Genomic DNA, 14,453 nt, shown 5'->3' with positions numbered 1-14,453 from the left:
GCATTTCCCAGGAATGCAGCTCTTGGATGGAGGCTGTGGCTTTTCTTATCGCCCTCAAAATGTAACCACTTCAAAAAAAATCACAGCTCTTTCCAAGAGAGCAAAACTGCTGTTGATTTTTTGTTGGCTGAAGAATCTCCAGCCTAAGATTGATTGATAACGGATGGGTTCCACAAAAATCGTGTTTATCTTGGGGCAAACCCAAAAAACTGCACATTAAACATCTCCATCCTAAAGAAATATTTCCGAGCACGGCTGAGGAACAACCCCAGAGTGAAAAATAATGACTTTTCAGGATGTAAACGGATTGTCCCAGAGCTCCCATCAAAATCTATTAGTGATGGCAACAGGATGCCTTGTTAGCAACCAACATTATTCATTTACTGCATTAAAATGCTTCAACATGCTCCAAAAATCATCCAAGGCCTCAGCTCCTCTCAGGAAGCCACTGTTAGCTACCCACCAGGATGATGAATTTGTGGATGCCTAAATAGTCTGCAGCAGAGCTGAAGAAGGAAACAAAAAAATTCCTGCAGCCCAATCCCATCCCTTCTTCTTACAGCAAAAAGGAAATGCAGTTAATGGGAAAAAAAAGTATAAATAAAAGATGAAAAATTGTTTTCAGTCCCATAAATTAAAGACCAGACCTGCCAGCCTTGAGCAAGGGCTGCCCCAGACTGGGCTAGGTGGGATGTCTGCCTCAAATCTCCTTCCAGCTGCTGTTTGCCTTAAAATTGACTTTTTGCACCTTGCAACGGAGTGGTTTTGGTTCCATGGCACAAGGACCTGGAGGAGAGAGCAGCTCCCATCACAGCTGAAAATCAGGCCCAGGAACTGGCAGCACTGTGGCCAATCTACACTGCAATATTTGTCATCATTTTAATGACACTGCAGAACTTTCCACGTGCTTCTAAGTTTCACTCAGAATGCATTATTAATATATTTAAGCATCTTCCCCATTAAAGCCACAATTAAAACCAAAGCCCAGCACTGCTAAGTGGCCTTTCCAACTGATGTTTGTATTCTTAGCTGTAAATACTGGTTTTGCCTTTCCTACCATGTTCATACCTTGCACATTTATCACTCAAGTTTCAAACTGTACAGACCTTCCCATCGCTCACTTTGGAAAAGTTAAAACACCAAAAATATCTGTATTTTAATATTTGAATAAAAGCATTGACCAGCACCTTTTCTCTGCACAGAACAGACAATTTTGACCAGTGTCTCCTAAAACTTTTACCAGTGCCTCCCTTATTTTTCACCAGTGTCTCCCTAAATTCTTACCCTAAAATCTCCCCTTTTTACCAGTACCTTCCTTAATCTTTACCTCTCTTAATTCCTGTCTCCTTTAATTTTTACCTGTCTCCTTTAATTTTTACCTGTCTCCCCTAATTTTTACCAGCACCTCCCTTCATTTCTACCAGTGTTTTCCTAAATTCTTACCCGTCTCTCTAAATTTTTATCAGCGTCTCCCCTAATTTTTACCAGTGTCTTCCTACATTCTTATATGTATCTCCTTTTAATTTTTACCAGTATCTCCCTAAATCTTCACCAGCACCTCCCTTAATTTTTACCAGTATCTCCCTTCATTTTTTGCAGTGTATTCCTAAATTCTTACCTGTGCCTCTGTTAAAATTAACCTTAGTTTCCCTTAATTTTCACCTGTGTCTCCCTAAATTCTCACCATCTCCCTTCATTTTTACCAGTGTTTCCCTAAATCCTTACCACTATCTCCTTTCATTTTTAGCAGTATCTCCCTCAATTTTTCACAATGTCTCCCTAAATTCTTACCTGTGTCTCCATTAATTTTAAAGCGAGTTTCCCTTAACTTTTACCTGTGCCTCCCTAAATTCTTACCACTACCTCCCTTCATTTTTACCAGTGTTTCCCTAAATCCTCACCACTATCTCCTTTAATTTTTAGCAGTATCTCCCTCAATTTTTCACAATGTCTCCCTAAATTCTTACCTGTGTCTCCATTAATTTTATCCCAAGTTTCCCTTAATTTTCACCTGTGCCTCCCTAAATTCTTACCACTATCTCCCTGCATTTTCACCAGTGCCTCCCTTGACTTTCACCAGTGCCTCCCTTGACTTTCACCAGTGCCTCCCTTGACTTTCACCAGTGCCTCCCTTGACTTTCACCAGTGCCTCCCTTGACTTTCACCAGTGCCTCCCTTGACTTTCACCAGTGCCTCCCTTGACTTTCACCAGTGCCTCCCTTGACTTTCACCAGTGCCTCCCTTGACTTTCACCAGTCTGCCACTTTTGCCAGGAGCACGACCACAAGGCCAATAAAAGCCCCTTGAGATTTCACCCAAGATATTCCAGACGACAACACTTAGAAACCCCTCCAAAATCCTCCTGAAAAACCCCACACCAAAATTACCAAGTTATAAATTTGAGAGGTTTTTTTAACAGAATTAAAGCCAATAAAAGGCATTGGCTGAGATTCACTTCCAAGGCAGCTTCCTCCAGCCCATCCCCCTTCTCCCTGTCTTGCTGCTGGATTCCCTTTAATGAAGAAGGGATGGAAGCTCATCCCGAGGGAGCAAACAGAGCCGCCACTCCCACTTTGATCTGGTCCCCACGGAGCTCCACGCTCCCTGCCTGCCTCCCCAGATCCCGCCTTGATTGACGTTGGCTCTGATGTGCAAACTGCTTTGAACTTCACACATGAAATTCCCATCAGGCCGCGCTCATTTTTATTCTCCTTCAACAGGATTTACGAGCGGGAGACGGGCGAGCGGAGGAGATAAAATGAATTTGCAGGAGCTTTGAATCTGACATCAAAACGGAGCTCGAGTGAGCTCCAATTGGATTTTGCTCGGCCTGAATTTACAGTGTAAATCAACTTCTTTTGTGTGGTTGGAGTTTAGGGAAAAACGAGGGAGATGTGGATAAAAATGGCACTTGAGCAGCTGCTGAGGGCTTCATATTGTTTTAATACTCATTTTTTCCTTTTCTCTTCGTTCTTACTAATTCAAGCTGACATTAATATGCAAATGAAATTACATAAGTTCACTCAAAATTCAGGGTTTCCTTTGAAATTCCCAACTAGGCCTTGTTTGCTTGATTGCAAGGCAAGATTTTAACTCATATTTTCCATAAATACTTAAATATAGGGTTCCCACTGCATCTAAACAGAATGCTGGAAAACAATGTTTTTATGAATAAATTCAACCAAAAAAAAAAGAGCTACTGATGGTTCAGTTACACAATTTCTTCTGGCAAGGCACCAAAGTTGTTCCCATTATTTCAAGTATTCTTGAAAAATCCAAGTATAGCTGCTCTCAGCTGTGAGGAGAATGTACTATTGGAAGGAGGATGCAGCCCAGGAATACAAACTATTCCCAACCTCATTTTTTCACAAGGAATTTCTATTCCAAACCCCATTTTTTCATGAGGAATTTGGCCACATTAGAAGTAAAAGCAAGAGCCCGGGAGAGAAGTTTCCTAAATACCTGCTGCACTTTATGGGCAAAAGCTGCCAAGGACTGTGCAGAGTGCCTCCATCTCCTAGCACCCCCTGGGCTGTACTGCAGCCTGAAACTCTGTCAGAACAGCACATACATCTTAAATTTCATTGATTGTGGCCCCCCAGTCCTCCTCTGGAAGTGCAGCTCTTCAGGTACTGCAGCAACCCAAGGAACTGAACAGGATTCCTGTTATCTCCCACTTAACTGCTCCAGAGAGGAAAGATAAACACAGAAAGAGCTGTGATAAAACTGAACTGCAATAGCAAATATTTAACCATCTGTTAAAAAAAAAAAAAAAAAAAAGCAAAAACCAGACCACTTCTGAAGGCAGTATCACAGCCAGGGAGTAAATGATTTTCAAATAGAGGTTTGTAAACTCCCTTATTCAAACAGCTCCATTCATGTTTGCAATGCACCACTGCCAAGGAGGGTGTTTTACCAACAAATATTTCTCCATTCCAGCTCCTTCCACAAATTTGGATAAATGCATTCCCTAAGCTCTTATCAGCATAGTTAAATAAAGAGCAAAAACAGATTTCCAGCTGCCTTGCAAGGCAGCCAGAGTGGGAGCATTAATGAACACCAGTGCCCCTGAGCAGATGGATTTTGGAGAGCTGGGGCAGCCTCCCAGCAGTGAAATCCATTTGTGGCCTCCAGGGAAGGAGGGGGATGAAAAGGCACCCCTGTCCAACAAGGAGGAGCAGAGAGGGACATGGGGCAGCCTCCTGGGGCTGCCACTCTCTCCCTGCTCATATTCCACAGAAACTGCATTTCCTTTCTCTCCCAGAGCCAAGGACACGAAATGCTGGAGCACATCAGAGTGATGGGTCTTAAAACTGGATCAAGATTAGCTCAGGGAAGACTTTTTATGTCCCCTTAAAAGCATCATCTGGTTTTTGTTGGAAAAGCTGCAGGAACAGTTGCCTTTCCTCACAAATGCATGTGAATAATCTATTTTATTTTCTGGAAGGTGGTTCCCACTGCAGCCACTGCTGTGTTACAAAGCACTGGCAGGTGCTCTAACACAACCAACCTCCCTGGCAAACTGCAGCTATAGAAAGCCACTTCTGGAAGTCTCCCACAAGACAGCATCTATCACAACTTCTCCAGAAAAAGACATTTTGTGTAGTGGGTAGAAGACAAATACTCAGCCATTACCCACATATCTGACTTACTCTTAGAGTGGAAGGAGCTTGATTTCCTTTCATCTGCAAATATTCACTATAAACCACCTCTTTGTCTGCCTGTTGGCATCCAGGCCAGCAACATCTCTATGAATGAAGTTATTGCAGTCATCACTCCCAGGCCAGACCATGCAGAGCTGCAAAGGTAGAACCCTCTAAAGCTTCCAAACCTGCTTCACAAAACTCAATTCTTAAATCCCTATTTAGACACTTCCCACAACTCACACGCATCCCAGGAGTTCTCAATGCAGGTACTCAGGACTTTTGATAAATAAATTCTGTTTATTCTTTCCCTCCCTTCTTGGTGCTCCATCAGCCCATTCCAGATCCAAGACTCCCTCAATACCTGCTGAGGCCTTTCAGGCACGAAAACCAGGAGACTCCAACTTGCACACAAAGGCTTTTATCCTCTTCAGGAGAAAGACACTTTAATTAAAACACTGTCTGGTAAATCACCACCCAGCTCCATCGTGATAGGGAGTGACTGGGGACAGCATGAAATCTGCTCCTCATGGCTTACTGAGCAGCCTGTGCTGGTGAGGGACACAAAGGCTCGTTTTTCCAGCAGGGATTTCTTCCAGGATTAGAAGATGCACCTCACTTGACATCCATTTTCCTTATCTCCCATCGGTTTGTAAGAGCCTGGAGCACTTTATCCAGATTAACTCTGTCTGCTTGGGGCAGCCACTTCCCCAGTGCCTGGGAAAAGGAGCTGGTCCTGGTGCCCAGGTCTGACCCAGGGACACAAACACAGCTGGGTGCTTGGGCAGGCACCAGTTTCCACACCAAGCACGTGGGAAGAGCTGGGAAAGCTCTGCTCCCTGCCTCCCCTGTGCCACTCCCAGAGCTTGGTTAGGGAGAGCTGAAAATCCCAACAGAGACCATCTGCCTTTGGAAAAGGATCAGCAAAACCAAGGGGGAATGTGAGGATTGTGACTGAGTTAGAGATGGGACCTCTGGGTTGCTTTAGATGATGGGGTTTATTTTTCTTATCTTCTGCACAGGCAGGAAGGGTGAGTTGGGCTCACATCTTCACTGCGTGGCTCAGAAGGTCACAATCCTCTGGTGACAATCCTTGTAAGGGTTTACTGACCAACAAACCACTGCCACCAAGGATGTTTATGCTTTTGACCCAATCCTTACACATTTGCTCTTATGGACCCAGGCTCCAGTGCAAGCTTTCTTAGCCAGTCATGTTATGGCACACAAACTACAGTGCTGCATTCTAAATTCATTGTTACCTTTGTAACAACTTTTATTTTTTCTGTATCTTAAACTCTAAAACTCTAAACTTTCCTTCATTGAGCTTAACGCGTCCCTGCTTTAAACTATAAATCCACATTCTCACTTCTGGCACCTCAGTCTGGGAGCCTTTCCCAAGGTCTCAGGTCAAATCCTGGGTTTAATTCCAAGCTTTGCCTTACAGGCCCAAAGTTCCCAGAGCTCCCTGAATTTCAGATTCCAACAGGAGAACACGAGCCCTGCTCCCCCTCCTCGGCAGCCCCTGCACGTGGGTTTGGGCCTGGGATTATTTCCCTGTGCCCAAGCACATTCAGAGGCTTTGGTAAAGCAGTTGAGTAATTTTATCAGGAAATGTTTGTTGAATTAAGGCCTTGCCAAAACCACTCGACAGCCACCAACTGCCTCATCCAGTTGGGTTTGCATATTCCAATTCATTTCTCTTCACCACTTTCCAAACCAAGGCAGCTCCATTGCACAACCCTGCCTTGGAGGGGGCACAAACACACAACTGCTGCTCTTACACCAGTGAAACCAGAATATTTGGGGTACAAAACAGCAAGCAAAAGCACAGTCAGGCTGGGAATTTCAATCCAGACTGGAATCACATGGAAATTCACTCATTTGGGCTCTTCACTGCAAGAGCCAACACCACGTACTGGCAATAAAATAAATATTGCTTTGCCTGTCATATCTCACTACTCATTAAACAACCAATTTAAATGCCAGGTTCGTTTTCTAGCCCAGTCTGTGCTGTTTTCTATCATTTATTTATACTCACGAGGTGTGGAAATCTCACAGTTTATCCCAAGCAACATGAAAAACCAATGCTTGGATTTTCAGAAGAAATACAAGCAAACTGATGGATAATTTTCTTAATGGTAACAACAAACACAAACTGAAGTCAGCAATCCATTAAAAAAAGAATAATAACAATTAAAAAATCCTTTCCCTATAGAATAGTTTATCCTTCCCAAGTTAATTTTCCCCAGACCAAACTTGCAGCATTCCCAATTAATTGTCAATAAATTGGACAATAAGAGGCTGAACACCATGGGACTAACAGCCTTAAACACTGTGGGGAAAACTTTCAAATCTACCTAAAAATACCTAAAAACCACTGTAGATATGCACTTCTGACACTGCTATTGTCCCAAATGTTTGCTTAATGAAGAGGCCACATGAGGAAACAGCCAGAAAAAGAACACAAAAATAATAATACGTAAAAATACCTAAAAATACTTTAAAGTACCTAAAAATAGCATGTAGATAATGCACTTCTGACACTGTTCTTGCCCCAAATGTTTGCTCAATGAAGAGGCCACATGAGGAAACAGCCAGAAGAAGAACACACAGAGTTCAGGAGCTGTAACACAAACATTTCACAACCCTCCAGAACAAAAACCACAGCCCTGAGGACTCAGACATGGCCAAGGATCTCATGGAAAAAGCAATTTTCACAGACAAATCTGGGTCTTTTCCACATGACCTCTTCTGCAGCAGCAGTTAATAAATACTTTAACCAAAAAATTGTATTTATTGCTGCTTTAACACCAACATTCAACATTTCAAACACCAAGGATAAGCTGTTAGCAGCAGTAACACATCCAATTTAACTCCCTGCAAGTGCAGACCCAGCTAGTCCACAAATTAAACATGGAAGAATTCTAAATATGATCACAATATCCAGGGGACTCGGCTTCATTCCTGATATTTTACCTAAAATGGGGAATCTCCCAGAAATGCAATGCCACAGGGAAGGAAAATGAAAGGAAGAGCAGATGGCAGAGGCAGAAATGGGAGAAAAACTGAAATGATGGCAGAAGCATTTAGACAAATCAGGCAATGAACGAAGTATGGAGCTAAAACTTGGAAGTTTCAAACACAAAATACATTTTTATATTATTTTTTTGTCTTGCAGATGATTTCCTACAGACAGCACTGGGTCCAATGGTCAGATAAGCCTCAACCAGGGCTTGCAAAGGTCCAGAACATCCTGCAGCTGATAAACTGGTCTGGGAACCATTTAATTATTGATCCAAGCAACTAAATGATGAGAATCACGCTGTAGAGCCTGAATGAGGAGCTGTGCAAACAGCAAATTCCCCCCTCTGCTCTGCCAGCTGTTTGTGTTCTGAACCTCTGACTGGGAAGGAAACTTATGCAAGCTCAGCACAGGTAAAGAAAATTCTGAAAGACTTCCAAGCTATGAAATTTTGGAGGACGAAGTGAAAGGGAATTCACTAAAGTTCCAGACTAAAAGCAGACTTCTTTTTTAAAAGAAAAACGAGGCCACACTGACAAGGGGGTGATAAATCTCATTTCTCCTTCCCCTCAGCCCTTGCTTGGAAGGTGTTCCTGGTGATTCCTGCATGGATTTTGTGATCAGAGGGCAGAAAGGTTTTTATCCTCAAAGAATTCCTGACCCTTTTGTCCACACTGCCAACAGTCTGGATGTGGCAGCATTTTCCACAGGCACCTTGTCCAGCAGGAACTACATCTGTGTCCTTGGAGTCACCTGATGACCCAAATTACCTTCCTCTCTCTCAAATGTGTTTAAATCAGACTGAGATAGAAATAATAAAAATCAGTCTGTAATCAAGGTTTGCATAAATGAAAAGTTACTCTCGTTCTTTTCAAGCCCATATGGAAGTAAATGTTTAAAATGTTCAGGATTTCAAGAAAATTACTCCTCTTTAATTGGAAAAATCAGGGCTTCTATCACTCATTTTACAGTTAGAAAACCCAAAGAAATTTCTGCAAATATGCAGCACAACAGAAATTATTAAAGACAACCAACTGCCTGGATTTTACTCAAAACTCCTGTACTTCAAACCAGACCAAAGTGAACATGAACAAATGCAGTTTCCAAGCAATGGACTCGATTTCATTAAACCTCTGCTATCAAACAGCAGCATGTCAGCCTGATTAAACTGCAGCACAGTGCTGCTAGCATGTGATGGACTGACCAACTCGTGATTCTGGCTGCTTCAAAGGAGAGGAAAAGGTCCCATGACCAGTATGAGAGGTATTCAGGGCAAGCAGTGCAAAAACGGTGTCTTGGATCTAGAGAGTCTTTTTGTACAGAACACCATGAGCAAACTTTCTTCCTTTTATTGCTTCCAGCTGATTCCCAGCTCTTGTTTAAAGCCCGTCATTAAACACTGGTGTGGGAGAAATGTAGAAGAAGATGAGGACAAGATAAGAGGCACCTTTGGAGTTTCGCCTTCTCCATTTTTACCCAAACTAGCAGAACACTCAGGCTGTTTTGCAAAGAAACCTTTGTTTTCTTCCCAGCTGAACTGAGAGCATGAGGAATTCCAGGATTCCATACTCACTCCATCATGGACGGGGGGATGGTGCAGCAGTCCTGGATGGCAGTCAGGGGTGAGGTGAGGTGAGCAGTGTATGAGGCTTCCACGACCTGCTTGTTCCGATTCACGACGTCCAAGTAACGGTTGAACTTCTCACGGATTTTTTTTGCCAACTGAAAAAAACATAAGGAAGTTTAAAATGAACCCAGTTTCTCTGCATTACCCCATGCCTTAACAAGCAATTAAAACCTGTGTTAAAGACAATTGTTTTCTGATTTGCTCATTGTGTTTTTGTATTTGTGGCTTAAGCAAGAAGTCAATTAATTAATATTGGCTGCAGCAAGGAGACTATGTAAGAAAATAAAATACATTTACCTTCCAGCAATGGGTGCTTCAACAGAGTTTGCGTGTGTGAAAAGTGTGATTTCCATCACACAAACTTCCCTTTCACTAAGAACTGACAGCTGGATGTGACACTGCTGCTTGCTCCAAGGCCTGACAGGGGTGTGGTGGAGAATAAACCAGGCCCCAAGTGAATTTATTGAAGTTCTATACGTGGACACTTCAGGAAAGCCCAAATAATGGTGTTAGAGATGCCTTCACTCTACAGAACTGCTACTGCTCCAGGAGCAAAGAGCCAACAGCAAATCTCCCACTGATGGGAGCAACCTCAGGATCCAAGGAACCCAAATAACCCAAATATTCCTCTGTTCCTCAGCAGCCTCTTCCTCAGGTGGATCTGTCCAGAAGTATTTCACCACCTCTTCCATGGAGATTTGGGCAAAAAAACCATCCCAGTTTTGCTTTTCAGCTGCATTCCTGCTGCTTTCCTGGGAGGCTGAGCAGTGCCTGGGTGCTTTCCTCATGGATCCAGAGCTCACTGTGCCTACTCACAATCCACAGCTTCAACCACAAACTGAAAAATCTAAAACTGATGTTATACTACAGCAGCAAGAAAATAATGACAAAAGTCCTGCACCAGTGAAATTCCTCCTGAAGCCTTTTGTTGTCAGAGGGACTCCTTATAAATCGGGACAAGGTTTAGAGGTGACACTGTGATTTGTAAGAGCCAATTTTGCTCCTTTCAGAAAGTAAAACAAACAGGTTGTGGCCCCTCCCATGCAATTCTCGGATTAAAAAAAAATTAGGGTGGCTCACTTTGGAAATAGCAAATTGGGTACTTCAGCCCTTCTTTTTAAATGCTTCTGAAAAAAAATAATTAAAAGAAAAGTAAAATTAGTGGTTTTTTGCTGGCAAATAGTTGCAAGCTGGTGTGACCTGAGGGCTGGTGGTGCCTGTGCCCTCTCCATGCCAGGCAGATTCCAGGCACTGGGAAGGGCTGAGCGTGCTGGGACACATCCCAGGCTGTTGGAGTGACTGTGCTGTCACAGAAGAGCTCGTTTGTGTCCCTTCATTAGGCACTTCACAACGAGCCTGACTAATGACTGCCAGGGAAAATGGCAAAGGAAAAATCTGTGGCTGCTCCTGGAGCAAACGTGACAGTGAACACAGTTACCAGGAGGCATCAGGTTTTACAAGGAACATTTGCTGAGATTTTCACTCTTTCATCAAAGGCAGGAATTGATGAAATGGATAATGGATCAGGCTTTTTTTTTTCTCTGCATATTCTGCATCCCTTTCACACCAACCAATTATATATTTAATAATCAGCCAGACGCATCCCAAATGAAAGAATCATCTCTTAAGCAACAGACAGAGGTGTTGAATAATCAGAAATACTGCTCTGCATTTCTGCAAACTTCTGCAGAGCTAAATCAGCTCCTCAATCCACAGCACTCCTCTCTCCTGCTCCCTGCACACCCCAAACCCCAGAGGGATGATTGAACAGTGCTGCTGCTTTGTGTGCTGGCAAACAGCCCTGGATTCTCCAGATCCCTGCACTAACAAATGTCTCTCCTAACTCTCACCAGCAGGCCGTTTTGTCATGATTTACTGGGCTCTGTGAGGCAGGGGGCCTCCCTGATATCAGCACTGCTCTGCCTCCCTGCTCCAGGGAATGCTGCGGCTCCGGGACAGGTCTCCAAGGAGCACAGGTTTAATAGGACCCCGCTCAAATGACTTGCAGAATTACACCTAATTAGTTCTGTGGAATGATTTATTGCCAAGGCACCAGAGGACTGCTAATGGGCTCCTCCATGTTAGACATCCAGCACTATTAAATTGCTCCCAGTTGTTAAGATAATAAGCTGTTGGGGAGATCCTTTCCTGGTTTCCAATAAACTTCCTTTTTGTCTGGCTGTACCCCCTCAAATGCGTTTTTAGAAGTGGATTATCCTGACATTGTTTAAAACCCACCATTAAACACTGGTGTGGGAGAAAGGTAGAGGAAGATGAGGACAAGATAAGAGGCACATTTGGAGTTTTCCCTTCTCTGTTTTTATCCAAAGTAGCAGAAAACTCAGGCTATTTTGCAAAGAAATCCTCATTTTCTTCCTAGATGAAATGAGAGCATGAGGAATTCCAGAATTTCATATTTACACCATCACGGATAGGGGGATGGTGCAGCAGTCACACAGCACAAATTGTTTGTGTTCTCAAACAAACACGAGCCAAGTTTCCTAAATCAAAGCACTTCGATTTGGTGGGTACAAAGTTCTCCTCTCTGGCTGGGCAAGTGAAATGCCAAGGTAAACCAGATATTTCTGAGATTTCTTTGGTTTCCCTACCTGAAATCAGGAAGAGGGGAGAGAGCTGAAGTTTGCTGAGCATCATTAGCAGCCATAAAACCATCACAGGGCCCCAGAACAAAAGGCCCCTGGTTTGGAATCAGAGCTGCTCTCTGATAAATGAATGCTGTTCAAGCTGAGGCTTCGGTGTTGATGAGTTTTCACCTTCTAGGTTGAACGATAAAAGCACCCCACAGCCTTTGAATTTCACCCTGCTGTGCCGAGTCTAAAGATCTGACAAATCTGTTTCTCAGAAGATCCTGTACTTCAGAAGCTGACAAAAAGCAAATGCTTTGTTCCCAAACTGTGTCTCCCATGGAAAAGCCTCTGAATGGCTCAAAGTCACTCCGGTATTTTTCTGAAACGGGATCCAGCGCCTCGGTCGGGGCGGGGAGTCAAGTGCGTGTCAGCAGCGAGGGATCTGAAACCTCCCAGAGCTCCAGACACCATTCCCTGCCCACAGCTGGAAGATCTGACTTTGTCTAATCTAAAGAACTCTAAAAATATTGCCCTCTGATACCAAGACAATGCTCCCAACAATCCAAACCACTTCAAAACCAGCGAACTCAATAAAGTCACCGAGGACAAGACGATCCAGAAATAATTTTCCGTTGAAAATTTCTTCAAATGAATAAACTATGATAAGAAACTGAGGGTAGCACACCAAAGAAATACTAGAAACAAATGGTTCTAATTAATCAAACTGAGAAGTATCACCCAGATGAAGCCTAACAAAACAAAGTTTTCTTCCATAGTTGGACTTCACTTCCAAACTTTATTCCCTTTGCAGGGTGATGCACTCGGCTGCTGGAGTCTGTCACAGGAGAAGCTGCAGGCTTAAATCACCTTCTCCTCTTTCTAAATAAAAACCTGAAGTTTTTATCCAGCACATACCCTGCTTTTTTTAACCTGCCTGAAGCTGGAGAGCTGCTGGATGCTGATGGATGCCAGACCCACAAAACCTCCAAAGCAGAGAAAGAGAGATAACAAATAATGAAAGGACAGAAGACTGAACTATGAAACCATGCTTACATAATTGTTAAAGTATTTTTAAGGCAAAATGGAAAATTGTGCCCTCAATCAGGCACAGGAAAGGGGCAGGGGTGTCCCACACCTGGGTGGGTACCAAGTGTGACAGACATTTCCTGCTCCCACAGAAATCCCCCAATTCACCCATTTTAATGGAGACTGAAATAAATCCGGATACCTTGAGATTGACATAAAATATTATTACCCCACACAAAGTGCTCTTTGCCTCATCCCAAAAACACCAGCAAGGGGAAGCCTCTGTGGGCATTTTTCATCTTTCTGTGTTTTCTCCTTAACTTTAATAAACAAAACAATGAGCAGAGAGTGCTCTCTGTGAACAATGCAGCCATTAGCCCTGTTTTCCCTGGATTTCCTCTGGCAGCTGACGTGCAGCCAAAGCCCTTGGGTTTGCAGACAGGTTGGACTGTAACACCTGTTTCTATTACTGCAGCACCCCTGGGTAATGCACTTCAATTGTCACCATCTCCACTGACAACCTTTCATCACAACATTACTGAGCTCCTCTAATTTTCCCAGAGACATTTCCCTCATTTGCATCGTTCCCTCGAGCTTTTTTTTAAAGCTTCTTCCCCCTCAAAGCTCCACAGCTCTGAAGTCTTCCCTTTGCAGGGAGCTCTGAGGGAAAGCAGAGCTCCAAGGTGAGGTTTTATTTCTGGCTGTAGCTTGAAAGCCAAGGTATTTTTCATGTTTCCAAGCCTGTATATAAAATATGCATCAGTGGGGTTGACAGGCAGGGATGCCAGGACGGACTCACAGCCAGGGATTTAGCACTGTCAAGCTCCTTGGAAATGATTGCTCACACATGGCAGAGCCGAGTTAGAATTGTGAGGCTTAAATTACCTCTGTAAACCAGAAAAATCTGGAAAAAAGCACCTCTCTCTAACCCCCACCAAGCATTCATCCTGCTGCTGTATCACAACTGTGCATCCGCAGGTTCCTAACCCAGGAAACTTTTAATGTTAATTTATTTTTCATCTGCGTGGCTCTTGAAGGAACCACTGGTTTTGTACCAACCCTGAAGAGCCAGAGGTCAGCAGGGACATGGCTCAAGGAAGGATCACAGAATCACCTCCAGCTTCATCCCACACCTCTCCTTTAAAGGATTCTAACCATTCATGGAATCCTGGGATGCTCTGGGTTGAGAGGGACCTCAAGGATCATCCTGTTCCACCCCACCATGGGCAGGGACACCTTCCACTATCCCAGGCTGCTCCAGCCTGGCCTGGGACACTGCCAGGGATCCAGGGGCAGCCACAGCTTCTGTGGCCTTCCCACCCTCACATGGAAGAATTTCTCCCTAAAATCCCTCTAAACCTCCCCTCCTTCCACTTAAGTCCATTCTCCCCTGTGGAAAGTCCCCGTTCCTGCTTCTCTGGATGACACTGAAAATATATTTCATTATTGCAACCAGCATGCAGGAAACCACTTTCCAATGTGCACTTTGTCACGGAAACCAGCACTCATTTGAGGTTTTCTACTGGCCAGCACCTTTGGCAAAGCTT

At 43.7% G+C, this 14,453-nt stretch overlaps 1 protein-coding gene across 1 annotated transcript in view; it reads right to left on the bottom strand.

The window, feature by feature from the left end:
* Positions 1 to 14,453, bottom strand: part of CACHD1 (cache domain containing 1) — an 89,526-nt gene that overhangs the window by 41,746 nt on the left and 33,327 nt on the right. The window contains exon 3 of the mRNA XM_064429135.1: positions 9,239 to 9,387. Coding sequence (XP_064285205.1) covers positions 9,239 to 9,387 — 149 coding nt within the window. The remainder of the gene's footprint in view (positions 1 to 9,238; positions 9,388 to 14,453) is intronic.

Source organism: Passer domesticus, chromosome 7 (genome assembly GCF_036417665.1).
Source record: "Passer domesticus isolate bPasDom1 chromosome 7, bPasDom1.hap1, whole genome shotgun sequence".
Taxonomy (NCBI): Eukaryota; Metazoa; Chordata; class Aves; order Passeriformes; family Passeridae; genus Passer; species Passer domesticus.
The sequence above is the reverse complement of the archived record's forward strand: the minus strand, read 5'-3'. Positions and strand labels throughout refer to the sequence as shown.